Below are 20662 nucleotides of genomic sequence, written 5' to 3'. Positions count from 1 at the left end.
TTCTATCACTGTTGGATGACATGCAAGGTGCTTCAGAATCTGCCTTCTGGTCACCTCTGCGAGCCCGTTTCCTACAGTGTCCCTTCTCCTGGGGCCCCCAGGACACAGACCGCGCTTACTTTTCTTGAGCCGTCCAAGCTGGATGCTCTCTCAGTGACGGTGTGCCTGTGGTTCCTCCAGATGCCTGCACAACCACCTGCTCTCTCCCTTTAGTCCCCTCTCTGCTGAAAGGTCACCCTCTGCAGACAGGCCTTCCCTGACCTACCTAAAACCAGTTCTTCCCTCCTTCTACCAGCCTTCTTGTTTTTTTTTTTTTCCTCTACAGGATTTTTCAGCAACTGAGGTTATAGTACATAATTATGTCTTGATCAGTTGGTCTTCCGTAAGGGCAGGCTGACTTAAAAAAAAAAAATTGTTTTGGGCGCCTGGGGGTATAAGTCAGTTGAGCATCCAACTCTTGATTTCGATTTCATCTCTGGTCGTGATCCCAGGGTCGTGGGACCGAGCCCTGTGTTGGGCTCCGCACTTGAGTGTGGTGCCTGCTTGAGGTTCTCTCTCTCTCTCTCTCTCTCTCTCTCTCTCTCTGCCCCTTTCCCTGTTTATACTCTCACTTTCTTACAAAAAAAAAAAAAAAAAAAAAAAGAAAAGAAAAGAGAAAAAGGCATCTGGGTGGCGCAGCTGGTTAAGCGTTCGAAGCCCACTCAGGTCACGATCTCACAGCTCAGGAGTTTGAGCATCGGGCTCTGTACTGACAGCTCAGAGCCTGGAGCTTTCTCCAGATTCTGCCTCTCTCTCCCTGTCTCTGTCTCTCTCAAAAAGAAATAAACATGAAAACAAATTTTTTTTAAAGTTATGCTTTTTCTGCTAAGTCTCCGTCAGCCAATATAGCGCCTGGCACACGGGAGACACGCATCCTCCTTTCCCCCTACACAAATTCACTTAATAAATGTTATGAATGTGTTTGTGTACACACACACACACACACACACACACACGTGCGCGTGCGCACACCGTATTAACCATGTCTCTAATTTTCTGTGTTTCCCGATGCTTTGACGTCCACAGCCTTGCTGGTACCGGAGGGACTGTCCCCTTCCGGGGCTAGCCAATTCCTAGAGACAGCAAACAACCCACCCGAAAGCCCAGTCTTCAAATGCGAACCTATCAAACCAGAGCTCCCATACTCAAGCGTCTCCTTTTGCGAGGGGCTCACACACCATACCGCTCCCCCCACCCGCTCTAATCACCCCAGAGCCAGGGTCCAGACAACTAGAGCTAACCTCTGTACCCCAGGGCTTGCCGTAATTAATTCACACTAGTCAATCCCAAACCTGCTTACGCCGCTTCACTCATTCCTTCCCTCAGAAACCACCAGAAAGCCTCTGGCTCACGTTTGCCTCTCGCTCCCTCAGCCTCCTGACTGATCTTGGTGTCCCCGTTGTGTGGCCCAAGGGCTGTGTAGCATGCTCTCGAGGAGCCGCGAGGAACAAAATACCTTTTCACTGTAATCTTCTTGGCGTCACCAAACCTAAATAACGGCAAAGCCTACATTTTCTTTCTTTCTTTACTTACTTATTTATTTTTAAGCTTACTTATCTATTTTGAGGGGGGCGGAGAGGGGCAGAGAGAGAGAGGGAGACAGAAAGAATCCCCAGCAGCCTCCACGCGGTCAGCACAGGGCCTGGCGTGTGGCTCGAGCTCGTGAACCATGAGATCATGACCTGAGCCGAGATCAAGAGTCCGACGCTTAACCAACGGAGCCCCCCAGGTGCCCCCAAAACCTACGTTTTACACATACGAATTCACTGAATGCCTCAAACAAATCAAGTTCACCGCATCATCAAGGAAAATGACAAAACCATCACCAGGGGGTCATGATTGCCCTGGGCTCATTGAGACATAAAATGACGGTGATGTTTTAAAGACTTGTATGTAATTTAGCTCTCACCTTGGCTCTGAGATTAATTTATGAATCGTTTTAGTGGTCATTGTCATTGGCTGCTACTTTGACCCTCAAGCTTTCTGTTTTATTCGTTTTGTTTTGTTTGAGATCTAAACGCCATTATTAACTCAAGGGAACACCCTCCTGCCTTGTACTTTTTGCCAGAGACAAATAAATAATGCTAGACACCGAATACCAATACATTGTCAATAAAGCACACACGAGTTTATTGCCTTCGAATTCAAGGAAATAATAAGTCCTCCCCATAATTTGCTAAATCACAACAAGCTTAAAAGTAGCAAGGACACGTTTCCATGACTTGAAGCACTCAGTCAGCTTTTTGATGAACGTTAGGACACAGCTGCTCTCTTTTCGTTCCAGAAAAATGTAGTTCACGTTGTTCCGTGGCCCACTGGTCAGGTGCCTCGATGGCCTCTGCTGGAACACACCTCAGGCAGGGCTAAGCGGGGGCCTGATCGGCGTGGCAGCCGTAGAAACTGATCCTGGGAAACTGACCTTTGAGTCACCCTCGCAGTGAGCTCAGAGGAATGTGCTGGGTGGTTACCCGTTACTTGCCCCTGGTCGGGAGGAAAGCCTGAGGCTGGAGTCTTTAGCACTGTAGGGATAGGCCAGAAAGGTGGAAAGACAGCCACAGGAGCGGCAAAGGGAGCTTCTAGAATGAACTGAAGGGAGCCTAAGACCTGTCAGTTGCTGTCTTTGGCAGGAGGGCCCTCACTGGGATCTGATAGCCAGGGAAGCTTGCTCTCTGAGGGGAAAACCGCCACGGACCCTGCCCTCTACGCAGCTGTGTGCATGCGATCATACTCATGCCTCCTGTACTTAGGTTACACAGCTCTGTCCAGCCCCGGCCGCCCTGCTGACACCCACATACTCCCTAACAGAAACACCTGACCCTGCTTAAGGCGTGAGTAATAATAAGAGAATAATTTTCAGAAAACTTCAAAAAGGCCTTAAGACTGTGTTCACGCTCTCCGAAAACGTGCCCTCCAAATACATGCAAGGATTAGGAATTTACATCAAGGGAGACAGGAGTGCTCTCTCTAGGGCATCAGCTTTCCTTTCTCACCGGCGGTGCGCTGTGCCTCCTACATGCTGTCACTCAGGGTTGCGGCCCAGAGAACAATGTACTTCCTTTTCTTCTCTATGCATCCTTCCTTCCAGACAAACATCAAGGCCCACCTCCTCCATGAAACCTTACAAGATCAGCTCTCTTTTTTTTTTTTTTTTAATGTTTATTTATTTTTGACACAGAGAGAGACAGAGCATGAACAGGGGAGGGGCAGAGAGAGAGGGAGACGCAGAATCTGAAACAGGCTCCAGGCTCTGAGCTGTCAGCACAGAGCCCGACGCGGGGCTCGAACTCACGGACCGTGAGATCATGACCTGAGCCGAAGTCGGACGCTTAACCGACCAAGCCACCCAGGCGCCCCTATCAGCTCTCTTTTTTTAAGAAAGTGTATTCATTTATTTTGAGAGAAAGAGAGAGAGAGAGAGAGAGAGAGAGAGAGTAAGAGAATTCCAAGTAGACTCCACACTGTAAGTGCAGAGCCCAACACGGGGCTCTATCTCATGAACCATGAAATCATGACCCGAGCCGAAATCAAGAGTTAAAGGTTTAACCACCTAAGTCGCCTGGGTGCCCCACAAGATCAATTCTTTATGATCGCTTGTTCCCTCCAACTCAAGGGTGGTATGTCTGGGGGATTTAAGGGGGGATTTAAGGGGAGATATGAAAACCATTATTTTAGTTTTTAATAGTTATGTTTACTTTTAGCCACCTTAAATTGAGGTTTTGGTGGAGTAGAAAAAAAATGGTCAAATATTGGAAGTTTCACCTAGTTCGATCTAATCCGTGTCAGGAAAAAAATGTATTAGCGGAAAACCATGTGACTTTGCTGATATTGCTGCTTAGGAAGAGGCTAAAATGGATACTTTACGGAGTCATGTATAAATCAGTATGTAAACAAATGTTCTGATGGTACAGATGTGGCAAAAAAAAAAAAAACAAACAAAACGCTGGTGTCCACTGTCCAACTGCAAAACCGGATTTTGACAACCAGTGCTCTCTGTGTCTCTCTGGCCATTTCACAAGCCCCAATTTTTTGTGGTTATTTTCTCTGTGTGTCTACGTGTTTGTGTTTTCTCTCCAACGTGTTTCCCAGATGTTTAAAGGCAGGGGGTAATCTGAATGATCGACCTCTTAGCATAGTACCTATGCTACGGGTTTATCTGGTAGACAGACCATAGACAGACCTATGGTACGGGTTGATCTGGTCACTTAGCATGATCTCACCGGGAAACACCATTTGTTTTCCTTTTTTTAAGTAGGCGCTATGCTCCACATGGGGCTCGAACCGATGGCTCTGAGATCAAGAGTCCCACGCTCCACTGACTGAGCCAGCCAGGTGCCCTGTTTTTCTTTCTCGTTAGTCTAACTCTAGAAACCAACGGGCCATATTGTTCTGGCCAGAAAGCTTTGGACCCGTGGCAATTTCAAACTCGGGACTTTTAGCAGCATCGCACGTTAGAAACTACCAAGATGCGTTAAGAGGCAGGGTGGTCTTCTGGACACAACATGGCCCGATCATCTGGACTTACTCCATTTAGCAACAGAATATGCATAGCTTTCTCTGCTTCCCAATCCCAAGGCAATGCCACAAACAGGTGGGAGACGAGAGACTAAGGGAAGCCGCCTCCCCCTATGATAGGCTCTTGGCACCTGTCCTCTCTGCTCAGCTATCAACCACTGCAACCAGCATCAAATTCAGTTAAATACCGTCCTTTAAAAAAGGACGCTTCAGTCTTTTGAAATGTGTGGGGATAATTATGACTCACATGTTTCAAAACATTAACTAATGTCACTCGTACAACCTATATACTTCACTTCTTTTTAAAAACACACAAAATATTACATGCAATTCATATTCTGAAAGGTCTTGTAACCTATGCTTCTTTCTAATACAGTGGTTGAGGAAAACTTGTGCCTACTAACCACTCTTATTTCCATTTACAAAACGCTATGTCTCCATAATACCTAGGAGGTCACTCATTAGAGGTTGCAACAATATTTTTAAAAAAAAATTATTATAGAAATGTGCGGTGCAGTCACTAGATGCTGCAACCAACGATTACTGTAGAAATGTGCGGTGCGGAGAGAGGAAAGAGGAAAGATGTTACTTTCATCTGGAGGGTTAAGAAAGTACGAGAGAGAAGAAAACTACAGGCTGAGTCTTGAGGGATAAAAAAATACCTCGATAGGAAGAGAGAGGGGGAAAGCGGCAGCTCAAGAAGGAAACGATAAACCCAAATGTGTGAAATCAAGAGTGGGTGGAGGCCACTGAGCGGACGAGCTGCGTCTCTCCTCACGACCTTACATTTAAGTGGAGTTATTCAGATGCTCTTGGTCTCCGTATCTGTGTAATGACAATGATAGTTTGTATGCCCTAAAATGTTGCTTGGAGAAAGATGTTAAGGAAGTTAAATTCATGCTTCCTAAGTAAAATGTTTTCCTACATAAAGGTGCTAGTTTATCAACTAGAAAACTAAAGTAAGTTTTGTAAAAGACTAAAGATATCAGGAAGGTCTTGAGAATATAAATACACATTTACTCACCAACTCACGAAATACTAGAACTCAGGTTTCACTGCTCAAAGCACAATAAAAGAAATCATTTTACTAGAAAGAAAATAAAGCACATTTTTATAGCATAGAAAGTAATCTGAAAATTCATTAGACAAGAGGCCAAAAAATATATGAAATACATACTTTAAGAGCGTTTAAATAAAGTCATGGAGCGTAGATTTATAATGGTTTAACTAAACCATGTTAAGAATGGCAGGATTCTGTCCACAACCGTTGAGGACAGGAAGAACCATATAATAGCCTTAATATGGATCAGTTGCAAAAAAGAAAGTCTCAATAACAACACGAAGATGACTGAACTCTTAGAAGAAAGTTACTATACAAGCCTGGTGTTCAAAATAGTGAGGATAGCGAACATGAATTCTAATCAGATCCATGCCATTGACTTGTGAAAAACATTTTAAAAGTTCAGCGAAAAGGTAAGTATGCTATGAACACAGAGGTATCAACTCTAATAGAAAGGAGATTCTGAAAAATAAAATTTTGATCATATAACTCTATAGTCATAATCTTAGAAGGGAAGGGGATACCGCCACAGAAATTGCTATGTCTTTCCAAGAACTGCTCTGATGAGTTCTGATTCTACAGAAATAGAAATAAATGGAAACAATGACACAAAAGTAAAGACAATCACAAAAGTGGGAAGAATTCTTAGAAGAATGCAAGAGAGGCCTATACCCAGCAGGAATGAAATTGAACATTTTGAAAAAATACCAAAGGTAGTACATAGAACATATTTAAGCATATGTGAAGAGGGGGACAAGGACAAATAGAAATGCTTTGGGGGAAGGCCATTAAAAATGTACAACAAAGATGAAAGAACTCTTCAGTTCCGTTTTGTGGGTCTCCCTCAGCAAGCAAAAAACCCCCATTCATTGGAAAGGGTATAATAAACCACATGGGCATGGAATTTCAGCCCAGGCGGTAGGGGGAGTGGGGAGACGAGAGACACTAGAGACGCCATCAAATAATCTCAGAACAAGAAGCACGTGTGAGGCTGAATCCTGGAACCTACATGATACGATACTAGGTTAGATGCCACCCACTTTCCTTCCCTGTAAATCTGAGTTTGCAACTTTATTAAGCTTAGGTCAATTGACCTTGAGAACTTAGTGCAATATTGAAACTGCTCCTAACAACTACTAGAATTCCAAAGAGCTGGTGTCAGTTTTGGAATGACCACTTACTATGTGACTTGGGGGAAAAAAGAGAAAGGTTGAGAGTAATCTTCACATATTAGAAGGAAAGGGAATACAGAAGGTGGATCAGATTAGTTCAGTGATACACCAAAGGATGGATTGAATACAAACAGGAAGGGATATGGCAAACCCATTTCAGGTTCATTCATTCTTTTCCCCACTGACTCAGTGAATATTTACTTAACTCCTATTGTGTCGCACGGTTTTAAGTTCTAGGTAAACAAAAATCTCAGGCCGAAGAAGACTGGCCTAGTCAGATAGGGCAATATATAAGTATGTATGTAGACAAATGCGTACTTTAATTAAAACATGGGTTAAAACAAAGGACAGAGAGGAAGAACCAACCAACTCTCCCAGTGGAAGTGATTTTGGATTTTCTTTATGGATGACTGAAGGTGAAAACTGGAGGGATAGTAACAAGAAACAAAAAGTGTTTCGGGCATCAACAACACTATGAGCAAAGACACTCAAGTGAAGAGAACACTGCATGTACGGAAATGAGTGTTTTTGTTTGACTATAGCTTAAGCAGCAAATGGCGGGGAGTGAAGTTGAAAATATAGGTGGGGGAATGATAGGGAGTTTGATGTCCATAGGCAATGGGGCCCTAATAGAGTATTTTAAATTGGGAGTGACAGGATCAAATGATAATTCTTAGAGTGATGTAAAAGGTAAGCTCACGGGGAGAGAAGCTTGAAGAGGTTAACCTATTCTGATATAATTACTAGGGACCAGGCCAGATACAACAGTGGCAGAGGAGATAGAGAGTGAGAGTAGATTAGATACATTTCTGCAGACAGAGAGACAGGACTTGGCGGGCAACTGGAATATGGAGGTAATGGTGCAAGAAGGTAATATTCAAAAACTATTCCCAGGTTTCTGGTTGGTGGATAAAAACAGGGGATTTCTGAGGCACAAGAGCAGTTAAATATTAGTTCAGCTCCAAAGGAGGAAATCGTGAGCTTTCTATAGAGTAATCAATTGTTTCCATTATTGAACTTCTATATCCAAGCATGCTGTCCCCCAGGCAGATATTGGATTCTCCTGATAGCAACGGTGCTAGCCTCTGTGTTTGGCACACAGTGATTCTGGGCCTTTGAAGGACATTGGAGTCACTCGAGGAGGTCTTTGTAAATATATCTGGACTCCACCCTCAGATTTTTAAACCTTCAGCGCATCTGATGTGAGGTTCCAGGCATTTTTAAAAACATCTCCAAAGGACGTTCTGATGTGCATCAAAATTTGACAGCCAATATAGGATACAGTCAATAAGTAACTGATGAATTAATTAGAAGAAGGAAGGAGGGCAGGGAGGCTTTCTGAAGTTTTTGAAGAAGCAGCTGGTTGGCCTACACTCAACTGTACGGTGTCGGTAGGAAAGTCTGCAACGTGACCTTTCATATTTTCCAATCTTAAGGATTCACGGATGTGATGCTATGGTGTCCCTGGCTTCAAGTCTTGAAGAGACAGCACTGGCTCAGGGATCACTGGTCTGCCTCAATGGATCCTTCTCACATCTCTTGTGTTATTAGCGGCCATCCTGACTTCTAGCAACACATTCTTTAACTTTGTAACATTTTATGTATTTGCCCCAATGCCTGCCTCTTCTCCTAGACTGGAGATCCATGAAGGCAGGCATGCTGTTTCTTTTGCCCGCTATTGTGCACCCAGCATTTACCTGGAAAAACACAGGTTATTGAGTAAATAAATGAGCAATGAACCAAATTTTTCTTACGAAACATTTTAGGCTACATTGTGTCACTTTCAATATGCCTACAGATTCAGACCTGTCCATGAGTGTATTATAGACCCAGAAAACAGTTTCAGAAATGATAAGCACACACACAGCTACAGACATTTTAAGATTTTTTTTTACCTCAAGAAAACATTTTGCTTCCAACACTTCAGTATTATATAACACAGCTCCTTATATAAAATAAATCAAATTTAAAATACGGAATAAATATCTAAAAGGATGAAACAGGCCCAAGTATTGAACCTGAGAAGTATAATTTAGACCGTGGTCCTGTTTCTCATCTAGATCTAAGAAGCCTTAGCCTCAAAGTCTGATGAATCAGGGGCTTTCATATCCATTATGTGTTAAGGGTCAAGTCCGACAATTCGGTACAAAACAAACACGTGAAGGACAGGATGGGAAGTCCAAAGTTCATACTAGCAGAGCAGTAAAAGAAGGAGAAACAGGTGGCCAACGTGAGGATCCAGAAATGTTAAAACTCCCTACACCAATTGTGGTCAATACGCTTCTATACTTTTGAATAAACAGTGGCTGATGGTACTTACTAGAGTATTCAACTAACTCATGACATTTTTGGGCCATTTGACTGCCCTGGGGCTGAATGTGAGTTTTTTGTTTGTTTGCTTGCTTGTTTGCTGCACAAAAATGATCAAAATCAGAATTCTACTTTACCTACAATTTGCCAGGCACCTACCTACTACCTGCTGTTACCTTCATCTACGTCAGCTCATTTAACTGTCACAACAGCAAACCAGAAATCAGAGTGACTGGAGGTGTATGCCCGGAACTGGAATACTATAAAAAAGTGTCCATTAAAAAAAAAAAAATCACTGAAGCATCATCTTGATCCAGGTGAAAATGTATATTCTAGGTATAGAAGCACAGTTTTATTAAAATACTAAATGTAAACCTCAATCATGAGAACAACAGAGCACTATATTTTGGCTAATGATACAATTTGGTTAGTTTACTAAGGAGAAAATAATATTGTTTCAATTGACGGTACACGAAAGATATTAAAATCAGTAATAAGATATACTGACCTCATATGCCCTTTCATATGAGATACTGAGAAGGGCATAGCCCCTCTGTGGTATTCTTGCCCAAATTGTGTAACCTCAATTTAATCCTAAGAGATCAGACAAACCCGTATCAAAGATATCCTGCCAATAACAAACCAGTACGCAAAAAGTGTCACAGTTTTAAAGAAAAAGAAAAAAACGCAGAACTGTCCTATTCATTTTTGATATTTTTGGTGTATTCAGAGCATCATTCTGAAGACCAGTTGGCAATACGTAGTATTGGATGCATAAATGTAGGCTTAAGAAACTGGAATAATTCCATATCGCATCAGGATATTAGCTACATTTTATGATGGAAATTGTTTTTATATTATTTGCAATTTTCCCTGAACAGTTATAATCAAAAGCGGATTCTCTGTTAACTACAGACTCTAGTTAACGGACTGAAAATTACCTTACACTGAGCTACATTTACATGTCATTTCTTACAAAGGCTGTATGTCTTTCCAAATCAGTATCTGAGCTCAGATTATTCGAGTTTTGATGGTTATTTTCATTGCCCTAATAGGAAAGAGGATACACAAGAGAAGTGGGAAAAAAAAAAAAAAAAAAAAAAAAGGCTAGGGGGCGGGTGGAGATTGAAGGAAGGGGGAAGGAGGAAGGAAACACTACTCCCTTATATCACATTCATTAACCTGTGAATACTGCTAGATGCTCCGGGCTATAAGTGAGCAGCTTGTTTCTAAACAGATTTTAATTTTTAATCCAGTGGAATAGGTCAGGCGCAGGTCTCCCACCTGGAGGTCCTGGCCCAGAACCTACCTGCCCCAAGGCAGTATGGCAGGTCTGCTAGTAATGGTCTCTTTGGGTAAATGCAATCTCCAGGCAGCCACGTGGCTTTGGGTGCTCTGATCCCAAGGACCAGTGATAAAAGTTGGATGAGATCTCACAGTAGGGTGGGTGTTTTCTCCTAAGATATTTTCTAGGAGTGAGAAAAGACATAGCCAATAAAAAACCTTTTTTTAAAGTAGGAGTAGGAAGGGGGAGATCTATGTTTGAAGTAAAATTCTAATAAAGATCAGCTTTACTACTTAATTAAAATTGGGTAGAGGCATCTATGTTGGCCCAAGCGCGATGTTCGCAAGACAAGTACTCCGACCCGCTGAAGATCTCCTGGGGAATCAAACGTGTAAATGGAGGGGGAACTGAACAGAGCAGTCCCCAGGGCGTCCACACATGGGGCTACAACAAGCAAAGATGAACAGAATCTGACTGATTCCCAAGCTCTTCACAGACCTCAGATTAGTGCAGCAGGTCTCAGCTGTCCGTGAAAATGAGAACGCATTTTAAAAGCTGCATTTGAATTTTAAAGGTACTCAACATTTCTGCATTGTTTACTGAGAAAGGTCAACACTCCCGGTGTTTTATTTATGCGCGGCAGAACCCCAGTCTACAAGCTCTAGGTTTGCCACATGGCATTTGCTGAGAATGTGTTAAACACATGGTTCCAGAAGCTAGAATATTATTTTTCCAACCAGCGAGTGCATTATTAAAGAACTGTGCCCTCTGCTGTGAGACAGAACAGGAGGCAGTGGTGGCCCTGTGCTCTGAATGCAAAGGGACACCGACTGAGTCACTCCCTATCAACTCTCACCACTACAACATCAGACCCTGTCTCTTTTCAACTCCCTTGTGGCCCTATCAACTCTCACCACTACAACATCAGACCCTGTCTCTTTTCAACTCCCTTGTGGCCAATCTAGAAAAAAGAACGAAAGAAAGAAAAATGGAAACATCTAAATAAAACTCATATAAAACCTCAGTGCTAAGCACAACATCTTTGGTTCTTTGGGCGACCAGCATCTCAATTTGGATCTGCACAAACGTTCATTTGGATCTGTCCTCATTTCTTCCTGCAGATCAAAGGTATGATATACTGACTCCTTCCAGTAAGATTTGTGTTAAAATCAGGAAACGCCCATGCAGGAAATTTTTTATTAACTGAACCTGAAATAATACATAATACATACCACTTTTATGACAGTAAGAAAAGTTATTCACTGTAGTTAGAGTATCTGTTGTATAAATTTAAAATCTTCTCAGGAGTAAGTCCAGTGTTTTAAATAGACTATGGAAAAGCATGAAATTAATCCCAGATGAGTTGTGACTGGAATACAGGGGCACCTTTATCATTCTAGGAAAAATACTTCTCTACAACAGGCAAATTCCCTGATAAATTCGGTAATTATCCTTTTTACATAAATATTTTTCGCTTGGAAAAGAAATGTTCTCTTCAAACTATTCCCTTAGTGCATTTTTTATAGATAATTTGGTTTACATACATTAGATTTACATACAAATTATTCCAGTGTAGTCTTCTACGTAAAGCAAAGTGAATCTGCGACTAACATTCCTACCCTATTCTGACGTGGTAAGCAAATCAATGACCAGTATCCTCATGGGCGTAAGTACTGTATGCCTAGCTTTACATAACACTCTCCTCTTAAAAGTAAGAATATAAAAAAAACACTTAACACTTTGGGAACTTAAGGAAATTTCAGAAGACTACGGGTTTTATTTTTATTTTTATTTATTTTATTTTATTTTATTTTTTAAATTTCTTTTCAACGTTTATTTATTTTTGGGACAGAGAGAGACAGAGCATGAACGGGGGAGGGGCAGAGAGAGAGGGAGACACAGAATCGGAAACAGGCTCCAGGCTCTGAGCCATCAGCCCAGAGCCCCACGCGGGGCTCGAACTCCCGGACCGCGAGATCGTGACCTGGCCGAAGTCGGACGCTTAACCGACTGCGCCACCCAGGCGCCCCGACTACGGGTTTTAAAGTACACTTTTATTTGATACATTTTCGTAAACCTCAGAATTCTTACGTGAAAAGAGTTGACGCTGAGGGCACCTGGGTGGCTTAGTTGGTTAAGCGTCCGGCTTTTGATCTTGGTTCAGGTCATTGTCTCACAGTTCGGGAGTTTGAGCCCTGCGTCGGGCTTTGTGCTGGCAGCACGGAGCCTGCTTGGGATTCTCTCTCTCTCCCTCTCTCTCTCTCTGCCCCTTCCCTGCTTGCTCTCCCTCAGAATAAATAAATAAACTTAAAAATCGTTTACAAGAGTTGATGCTGCCATAATTTCATCCAATCCCCTACATACGTATGAAGCTCATCCGCTATCCTCTGAGCAGGTGACACGAGACAAATCAGGCATGGTCTGTAGTTCCTGCTCTTCGAAGAGCCCACAGCTGGGCTGGCAGGACAGACACACAGATAAGTGGCTGTAATGTACTGGGACTGTCTTCCAGTGGTAGGAATAAAATGCTCTGGCAGTACAGAATAGAGAGTGAGGATTCTGGAAGACGACATGGGAGGAGGGGGGGCACAGAGGCTCAGCAGAGGAGATGACATTTGAGCTAGGTCTTAAAGGATGAGTAAGATTAGACCAGGCAGCGGACGAGAGCATTCCAAGTTGGAAGAAACAAATGAGCCCATACATGCCAAGTTTTAAAAATCAGACTTTGGGGCGCCTGGGTGGCGCAGTCGGTTAAGCGTCCGACTTCAGCCAGGTCACGATCTCGCGGTCCGTGAGTTCGAGCCCCGCGTCGGGCTCTGGGCTGATGGCTCAGAGCCTGGAGCCTGTTTCTGATTCTGTGTCTCCCTCTCTCTCTGCCCCTCCCCCGTTCATGCTCTGTCTCTCTCTGTCCCAAAAATAAATAAACGTTGAAAAAAAAAATTAAAAAAAAAAAATCAGACTTTTACAAGTGTTTCACTTCAAAAAGAGTTAAGGTTGCAAAGCCTAACATGAAACGAGATCACAAACTGGATGGTTTCTTTCTCACCAGCCTGCCCTTCTCCCATGCGCCCTAGATGTTTAAGAAGTACGCGTAATAAGGAGCAGAGGACTGACAGTCGCTCGGCATGAACAGAGAAAGTGAGAATCTTTCCGTAACAGAAACAAGACACGGAGCCAGCGCTATAGGCCTGTGAGGAGAGGTGCTACCACTGAAAAGAGAAAAGGTGTACTGCAACAATCATACCTTTTCGGTCTGCTAAAAATGCAAGTTCATCTCTTCAAGAAAGCGGGTCTGCTACATTTGATGAAATGTTAGGGTACAAAAGTCTATAAAGAACTTATCAAACTCTCACACCCAAAAAACAAAGAATCCAGTGAAGAAATGGGCAGGAGACATGAACAGACACCTTTCCAAAGAAGACATCCAGATGGCCACCCGACACATGAAAAGATGCTCAACATCACTCATCATCGGGGGAATACAAATCAAAACCACAATGAGATATCCCCTCACACCTGTCAGAATGGCTAAAATGTACAACTCAGGAAACAACAGATCTTGGTGAGGATGTGGAGGAAGGGGAATACTTTTGCACTTGTTGGTGGGAATGCAAACTGGTGCAGCCACTCTGGAGAATAGTATGAATAGTATGAACAGCATGAAGGTTCCTCAAAAAATTAAAAATAGAACTACCCTACGACCCAGCAATTGCACTACAAGGTATTTATCCAAGGGATACAGATATGCTATTTGGAAGGGGCACATGCACCCCCATGATTATAGCAGCACTATCAACAATTGCCAAAGTACGGAAAGAGCCCAAATGTCCATTGATGGATCAATGGATAAAGAAGATGTGGTATGTATGTACACACACACACACACACACACACACACACACACACAATGGAATATAACTTGGCAATCAGAAAGAATAAAATCTTGCCATTTGCAACAACATGGATGGGACTAGAGTGTATTATGCTAGGCGAAACAAGTCAGTTAAATAAAGACAAATATCGTATGACTTTACTCATATGTGGAAATTAAGAAACAAAAGAGATGAACACAGGAGAAGGGAAGGAAAAATAAGATAAAAACAGAGAGGGAGGCAAACCATAAGAGGCTCTTAAATATAGAGAACTGAGGGTTGCTGGAGGGGTGTTAGGTGGGGGGGGATGGGCTAAATGGGTGATGGGCACTGGAAAGGGCACTTGGGATGAGCACTGGCTGTTTTGTATGTAAATGATGAATCAGGAATTCTACTCCTGACATTAATACTACATTACATGTTGACTAACTTGAACTTAAATAATAAAAACAAGGGTCTGTGAAGAAAAAAGCCTGCAAAGTGCTGTCACCTACAGGGTCTGTAAGAGTTCTGCTCTGTGCTAGGACCTATTGGCCAGCAGGGAGGAGAGTAAGGAGAAATGAAGAATTTCCTTTCAGCGATTTAGTCACACTGGCACCTTGAGCGGAGGTGAAGCCTTCACGTTTTGTATTATGTCCCTCTTCTGCACCAGAGGGGACAGTGAGGCGGGAAAGCAAGGTCGGGCAGACCTGGAGAGGGAAAGGAGTTCTGAGAAGTCCCCGTCATTAGCTGGGTTCTACACAACGGCTCTAAGTCCAGAGGATTCGAGTGCTCAAGGGAGAATGGCTGGTTAGCGGCCGAGAGATTAAGAAGAGGACAGGACTTTGCTGGGTTTTCAGAGGGCCCAGAAGCTAACTACACCAGAGTTTAAACACCTGAGGGAAATTTAGTTAGCTAGAACTTAAAATTTTTTTTTTCAACGTTTATTTATTTTTGGGACAGAGAGAGACAGAGCATGAACGGGGGAGGGGCAGAGACAGAGGGAGACACAGAATCGGAAACAGGCTCCAGGCTCTGAGCCATCAGCCCAGAGCCTGACGCGGGGCTCGAACTCCCCGACCACGAGATTGACCTGGCTGAAGTCGGACGCTTAACCGACTGCGCCACCCAGGCGCCCCAGCTAGAACTTAAATACAATAGGTAACATTTTGCTTATTCCCATTTTAGGAAATGAAGCTAATTCATTCATATTTCACGTACGTGTGAGTGCATGTGTGTGTGCGCCTGTGTGTAACAGCCAGAAGGGTTAAACACAAAAACTGTCTGGATTGGGTTGTTTACTTTCCTTTGAGCCATCTGTAAGTAGAGTCAAGTTGTAGGAAGAATATATTTAGGAAGACATGCGTTGGAGATGTCTTCCTTTATTCTTTATTATTCCCTATACAAACGAAGGCAGCTTCTGAGAGCTGAGACCCTGACTCCTTAGCCCCATGGGACCTTCATGCTTCCGCCCCAGGTGTGCAGGGCTGCTGTGGGCTCACGAGGCGGGGCTTGGACTCTGGCTTCCAGTTTTGGGTCTGCTGCTAACTTACTGCACGAACATGGGCTGGTCACAGATTTCGCAGGTAAAAAGGAAAAGCCAGCATTTGCATTTTCGATGCTTTTCACGGCTGTTTCCTCATCCAATGCTCTCTGATTCAGTAGCACGATATTATGTTATAGAAATGTTTTCATCCTCCTGGGTTTTATATATTCACATTGTAGAGCCGCTGTAATAATAACAATGCCCCATCTAGTGTCAAAACAGGGAATACTGGTACAGGAGTCCGCAGTGAGGACCAGAGCTCGAGGGTGCAGCGTGGCCGTTGGCAGGAAGGCTTCCCCGGGTGGTCTTCGTTAGATCCCACTGACCCACCTTGGTGACATGGGACATTTTTGAAAAGACTTGGTTTTGCAACTTTGAGGTGTGATGTACAACACAAGCACAATGGGGCTTGTGGTAAGGTTGCACAGAATCATCTTTCCTATCATTTTTACTGGCAGCTACGGCTGTGGACACAGAAGAGCCTCGGGGGATGGCCATCAGAAGGCAGAACCTTCCTCGTGGAAGACGAGAAGAGCTTCTGGGCATGCCGTGCACAATCCAGCCGCATTCTGGCAGCTCGCCGAGATTTTCGTAGACAAAAATCTGGGAGTGTGGCAGGGTTTCAATGACTTCACCTTTCCCTTTTCATTTCTTTCTTTCCAAATGCTCCCACAAGGAAAGCGCGTCTGATCATTAACATGCTCTTGGCACACCCCAGGTTGTGCACCATCCTGTCCCTCTTCTGACTTGGTACCATCTCACAGTAAAGACGGCAAGGGAGGGAACCGACACAAATACCGGGACGATGCACGCGTCATTTAAACCAACCATCCTCCTCCCCACGTGCTGAACCCTCCTGTGCATCTGTTTCTCCACGAAGTGCAGGGGCAGTTTAGTTTTTACATCACCGTGTAAAAATCGCTTTGTTTTCTAACCTGCCTCCCTCTCAGACGCCAGGTCCGTTCAGCGGAATACTTGCGCTGTATCTACTGCATGCCAGACGCTGTCTTAATGATGTCTGGGCTGAGAGAACATAATGAGCCCGAACGCAGAAATTCTCCATCATGCTGCCTCTCCTGCCCACAGCCCTGTGACCTAGATTACTAGAAGCACGTTTCACGTCTTGTGACCAAGTTCTCAGCGGCAGAGGCTTTCCTTCTTGCTGATTATACTTAAGCCTGATTCTCTTGATGGTTGAACCCCTCCCAGCGGATGCTTTACCCTTCAGAATTCTCAAATACTGGCTGGGCTGGCAGCTGTAACAACTCACCTGCCCGTTCGCCGGCTTTGATCTCTTCTCACTAAACCGCTTGCTTCTCTGTGACCTCCGTCACTGGTCTGCCTTCAGTCCTTAACTTCCAGCCCGTCACTAGGACTTCTATGATTTACTAGCCCAAGTCAGCTTCTGCCTCACCCTGCACCCTGGCTTGCCGGATTAATCTGCCCCCGCTGTGATCTACGTTCCCAAACTCACTTGAGTCGAGGCTGTGCCAGATTGTCCTTAACTCCACAGCTCCATATTCCTGGTCTACGATCTTCACGCCCATCCTGAGAATGGTGTGTCCTTTGACTGCCTTCAGAGTGAGGATCTGTGTTCAGTCCCAGTGATCTCCATTCAGGTCTGGCAAGCTGTGGCAGCCTTGAGTACAACTACTGCCTGCTAACCAGCACTCCAGAGGCTCAAATGGACAACTGGCAACGGAGATTTGCCTCGGAGGGCTACTGGAAGACAGTGATCTTTGATAAATGCCGAAGAAAGAAGACATCTGGAATATTCTCTGAACATCAAGGCTGGTGCCTGGGGACTCAAAAAGCTTCTGACAAGTTATGTAAAGACACCTTGAAAATAACAAGTGGTAAATGTTTGGAGTTATGAGTGGATCCTGGAAGCTCCTTCAGGTTAAAGAATCTACCGATATCCCCAGGGTCCAGCACAGTGCCTGGCATATAGTGGAGTTGATAAGTATTTGTTGAATTAAAATCGCTTTGTTGAGAAAAGTATGTCAAAGGCACTTTTGGAGGATGTCTAAATTTCCCAGGAATCTAGATGCAGTAGGACCTCTTAAGATGCCCAGAGAAAACTATCAGATCGGTTGGACCCCTCAATCTACAAGCTACAGAATTCTTCAGGCACTATAGTCTGTGAATCTACACCAGGGGTAAGAACCACCACAAGAGAGGAGTAGGAACTCTTCGGTGACCTAATTTACATTTCTCTGCTAGGATCTTCTATACCTTCAGTTTTGGCCCGAGATGCAAGAGAGCCTTCCGGACGGCTACTTACTCATAAGTAAAAGTAGGAAGCTGGGTTTGGCCATGCACCTCTGATGTCTGAAACCACCTATCAGCATGAAACAGCCAGCTACGGGCCCTCTAATGGAGCCCAACAGAGTTGCCAAAACAGCTGGATGGCAACGGGCCTAGAAGGTAATGTTCTTAGTGAATGGTGTAAAGTTAGCGGTTTAGAACACTTAATTTTTTGTTGTAGTTGAAGCTATCCAGAAATGCAGGGCACACGATCCTTAGGTCATTCAAGGGTGCAAGATTTTCAAAGTATATTAGAATGTGTTAATGCTCACTTCACAGAAAATATAAAGCATCCATTTTTAAAATACGCAGAGCAATCAAAGCTTTTAATTGAGCAGAAAAACACACACAGATATAGCAATGTTCAGTCCTCGCTGTCCCTTCTGACAGACATCTTCAGAGATAAATTTCCACAATGGATGCTTCAATTAAGACGGTTATATTTATTGAAAGGTAAACCATAAACGCATAGCCACTTGAAACACTATTGAACAAAAGTAATTTATACTACAGCTGGTGCACTGCATTTGAGCCCTGCTTTGATTTTATCAGCATTTGTCAATTAATCAACGTGAACCTTGTAAAACATGTTCTCTTATTAGCGGAAACAAGCAATTGCTTGCAGACTTTGAAGGAAAGGTCGTTTAATAATTTGCTAATTGTGCAAAGATAGATTTAAATTTAAAAAGAAAGGTAAACTCCCATTAGCACTGTGCATACGGTATGACTTTAACCTTGCTAACTTAAATGTGGTCAATGGTCCCATTTTTGTTTTTAACTGAATAGCAGAGAAAGATTAAGACAGGAAAAAAAAAAGTAACTTCAGGTTTTTAAATTTAAGAAACTATTTGTTGTCACTTCTGCCGATTCAAAAGAGTTGTTAGCCTTGAGGGTATGGTTATAAATAAATCAACTATATTTCCTTGGCAAAAAAAAAAAAAAAAAAAAAAAAAAAGGAAAAAAAGGCAAAGCAAAAGAAACAGAAAATAAGAGTGATGCAGTGGCAATGTTCCGTTTCTTTCTCTTCTTTCTTTCTTTCTCTTTCTTTCTTTCTTTCTTTCTTTCCTTCCTTCCTTCCTCCTTCCTTCCTTCCTTCCTTCCTTCCTTCCTTCCTTCCTTCCTTCCTTCTTTCTTTTCTTTTCTTTTCTTTTCTTTCTTTCTTTCTTTCTTTCTTTCTTTCTTTCTTTCTCTCTCTCTCTCTCTTTCTTTCTTTCATTCTATTTGCCTCCACTCATCCTTCATTCTGCTGGATGAGATGTCAGCTCCTGCTTCTAACTGCTGGTTCATTTTAAGTTCAGTAAGTGAGGAAGAACTTGGGTCCAGCTCTCTCCAGAAAATCCACGCCTGGGCACACTCCCCAACACCCTCCCACCCTCCCTGCCAGCCACCAAGAGAGTGCTTCAGTTTCCAGACCACCACCAAGGACTCTGTGGGCACCCACAGCACTCCACGAAGTTTCAAATGGGCGACATACCTCCGGGAGCAATTTCTACACTGGGGTCTGCAGGGCTGAATCGAGAAATCCGCACCATCTTAAAGGTGTAAGTGAGGCTGAAGAGGAAATGGCGTGCCTCGAGGCGTTTGTAGGCTAAGAATTTTGTCTGGAGTTCACAGGGACAACATTTGTGGAATGGATATGGGTCTTGCCAGACCCAGTCTGGGCAAACTGCTCTGCTGCAAAGCTCCTTTTATAAGAGTTAGGAGGCCCAGGTTGCTCTCTGCCTGCTCAAACTGGCTTATCAATCCATTCCATTCCATTCTGTTCTCTGTTCTAAATAAGTCATTATTTCAGGCACATTTCCCTAAGCAGATGCAAACACTCTTTTCCAGTGTGAGATTCCCTTGGGCAAATTAGGTTTCTTGGAAAAGGGTCAAGGAGCACTCAAACAAAATACCTGCTGAGAAACAAGCATGTGGTTTCAGGGGATGCCATCAGTCACGCAGGCCGCGAGTCAAATTTTAGGCACTGCTTGGGCAGCAATGTTGAATTTGATAGGGTCGGTGATGGGGAGCAAACTTCTGATATCTGCAGCCAAAGTTTCTTTTTGTGGTCATAACCAACAGGTTTATTTTTTTCCGGTTTTATTGAGGTGGAATTGACAGAAAAAAAATTGTACAAATTTAACATATTCATGCATGTTATATATATATTATATATATTTTATATATAGTGAAATGATTACCACAATAAAGTTAGTTACCACATCTATCACCTGACATAGTTACCTTTGTGTGTATGTGGGGAGGATTTAGATCTTATGGAAATAAAACGGATAGTCAGAAGATAATGGAAAATTTCCTTGTCTAATATTTCTAATTAAATGCTGCTAATCAAATTCCAATTTCTGAATTACACTGTAGTAAAACTTTTATAAGGAAAAAGTTACCATCAAACTGCTGTCTTCTTTTCTCATCATCTTATCTGACAAATGTGGGATATTTCTGAAATAAATGCTCATTATTTTTTTTCTTTGAGTCATAGGGAGAAAAGTCCCTTTTAAATTCTTTTAATGTGTACTTTTATTAACTTCAGCTTCAGATAACTCACTTCCATATATCAAGATTCTTTTCAAAATAGAA

At 43.2% G+C, this 20662-nt stretch overlaps 1 protein-coding gene across 12 annotated transcripts in view; it reads right to left on the bottom strand.

Annotated features, from left to right (window-relative positions):
- The window catches only part of ENOX1 (ecto-NOX disulfide-thiol exchanger 1), a 557584-nt gene that overhangs the window by 221576 nt on the left and 315346 nt on the right, over positions 1-20662 (bottom strand). Inside the window, exon 1 of one of the 12 annotated variants that reach the window (XM_045477399.1) lies at positions 19557-19762. The exons of the other annotated variants lie outside the window; for them this stretch is intronic. Within the exon in view, the coding sequence (XP_045333355.1) occupies positions 19557-19614 (58 nt within the window). The 5' untranslated portion in view covers positions 19615-19762. Of the gene's footprint in view, positions 1-19556; positions 19763-20662 lie in introns of those variants that run through there. 12 annotated transcript variants of the gene reach the window in all.

The sequence above is a fragment of the Leopardus geoffroyi genome, chromosome A1, assembly GCF_018350155.1.
Source record: "Leopardus geoffroyi isolate Oge1 chromosome A1, O.geoffroyi_Oge1_pat1.0, whole genome shotgun sequence".
Taxonomy (NCBI): Eukaryota; Metazoa; Chordata; class Mammalia; order Carnivora; family Felidae; genus Leopardus; species Leopardus geoffroyi.
The sequence above is the reverse complement of the archived record's forward strand: the minus strand, read 5'-3'. Positions and strand labels throughout refer to the sequence as shown.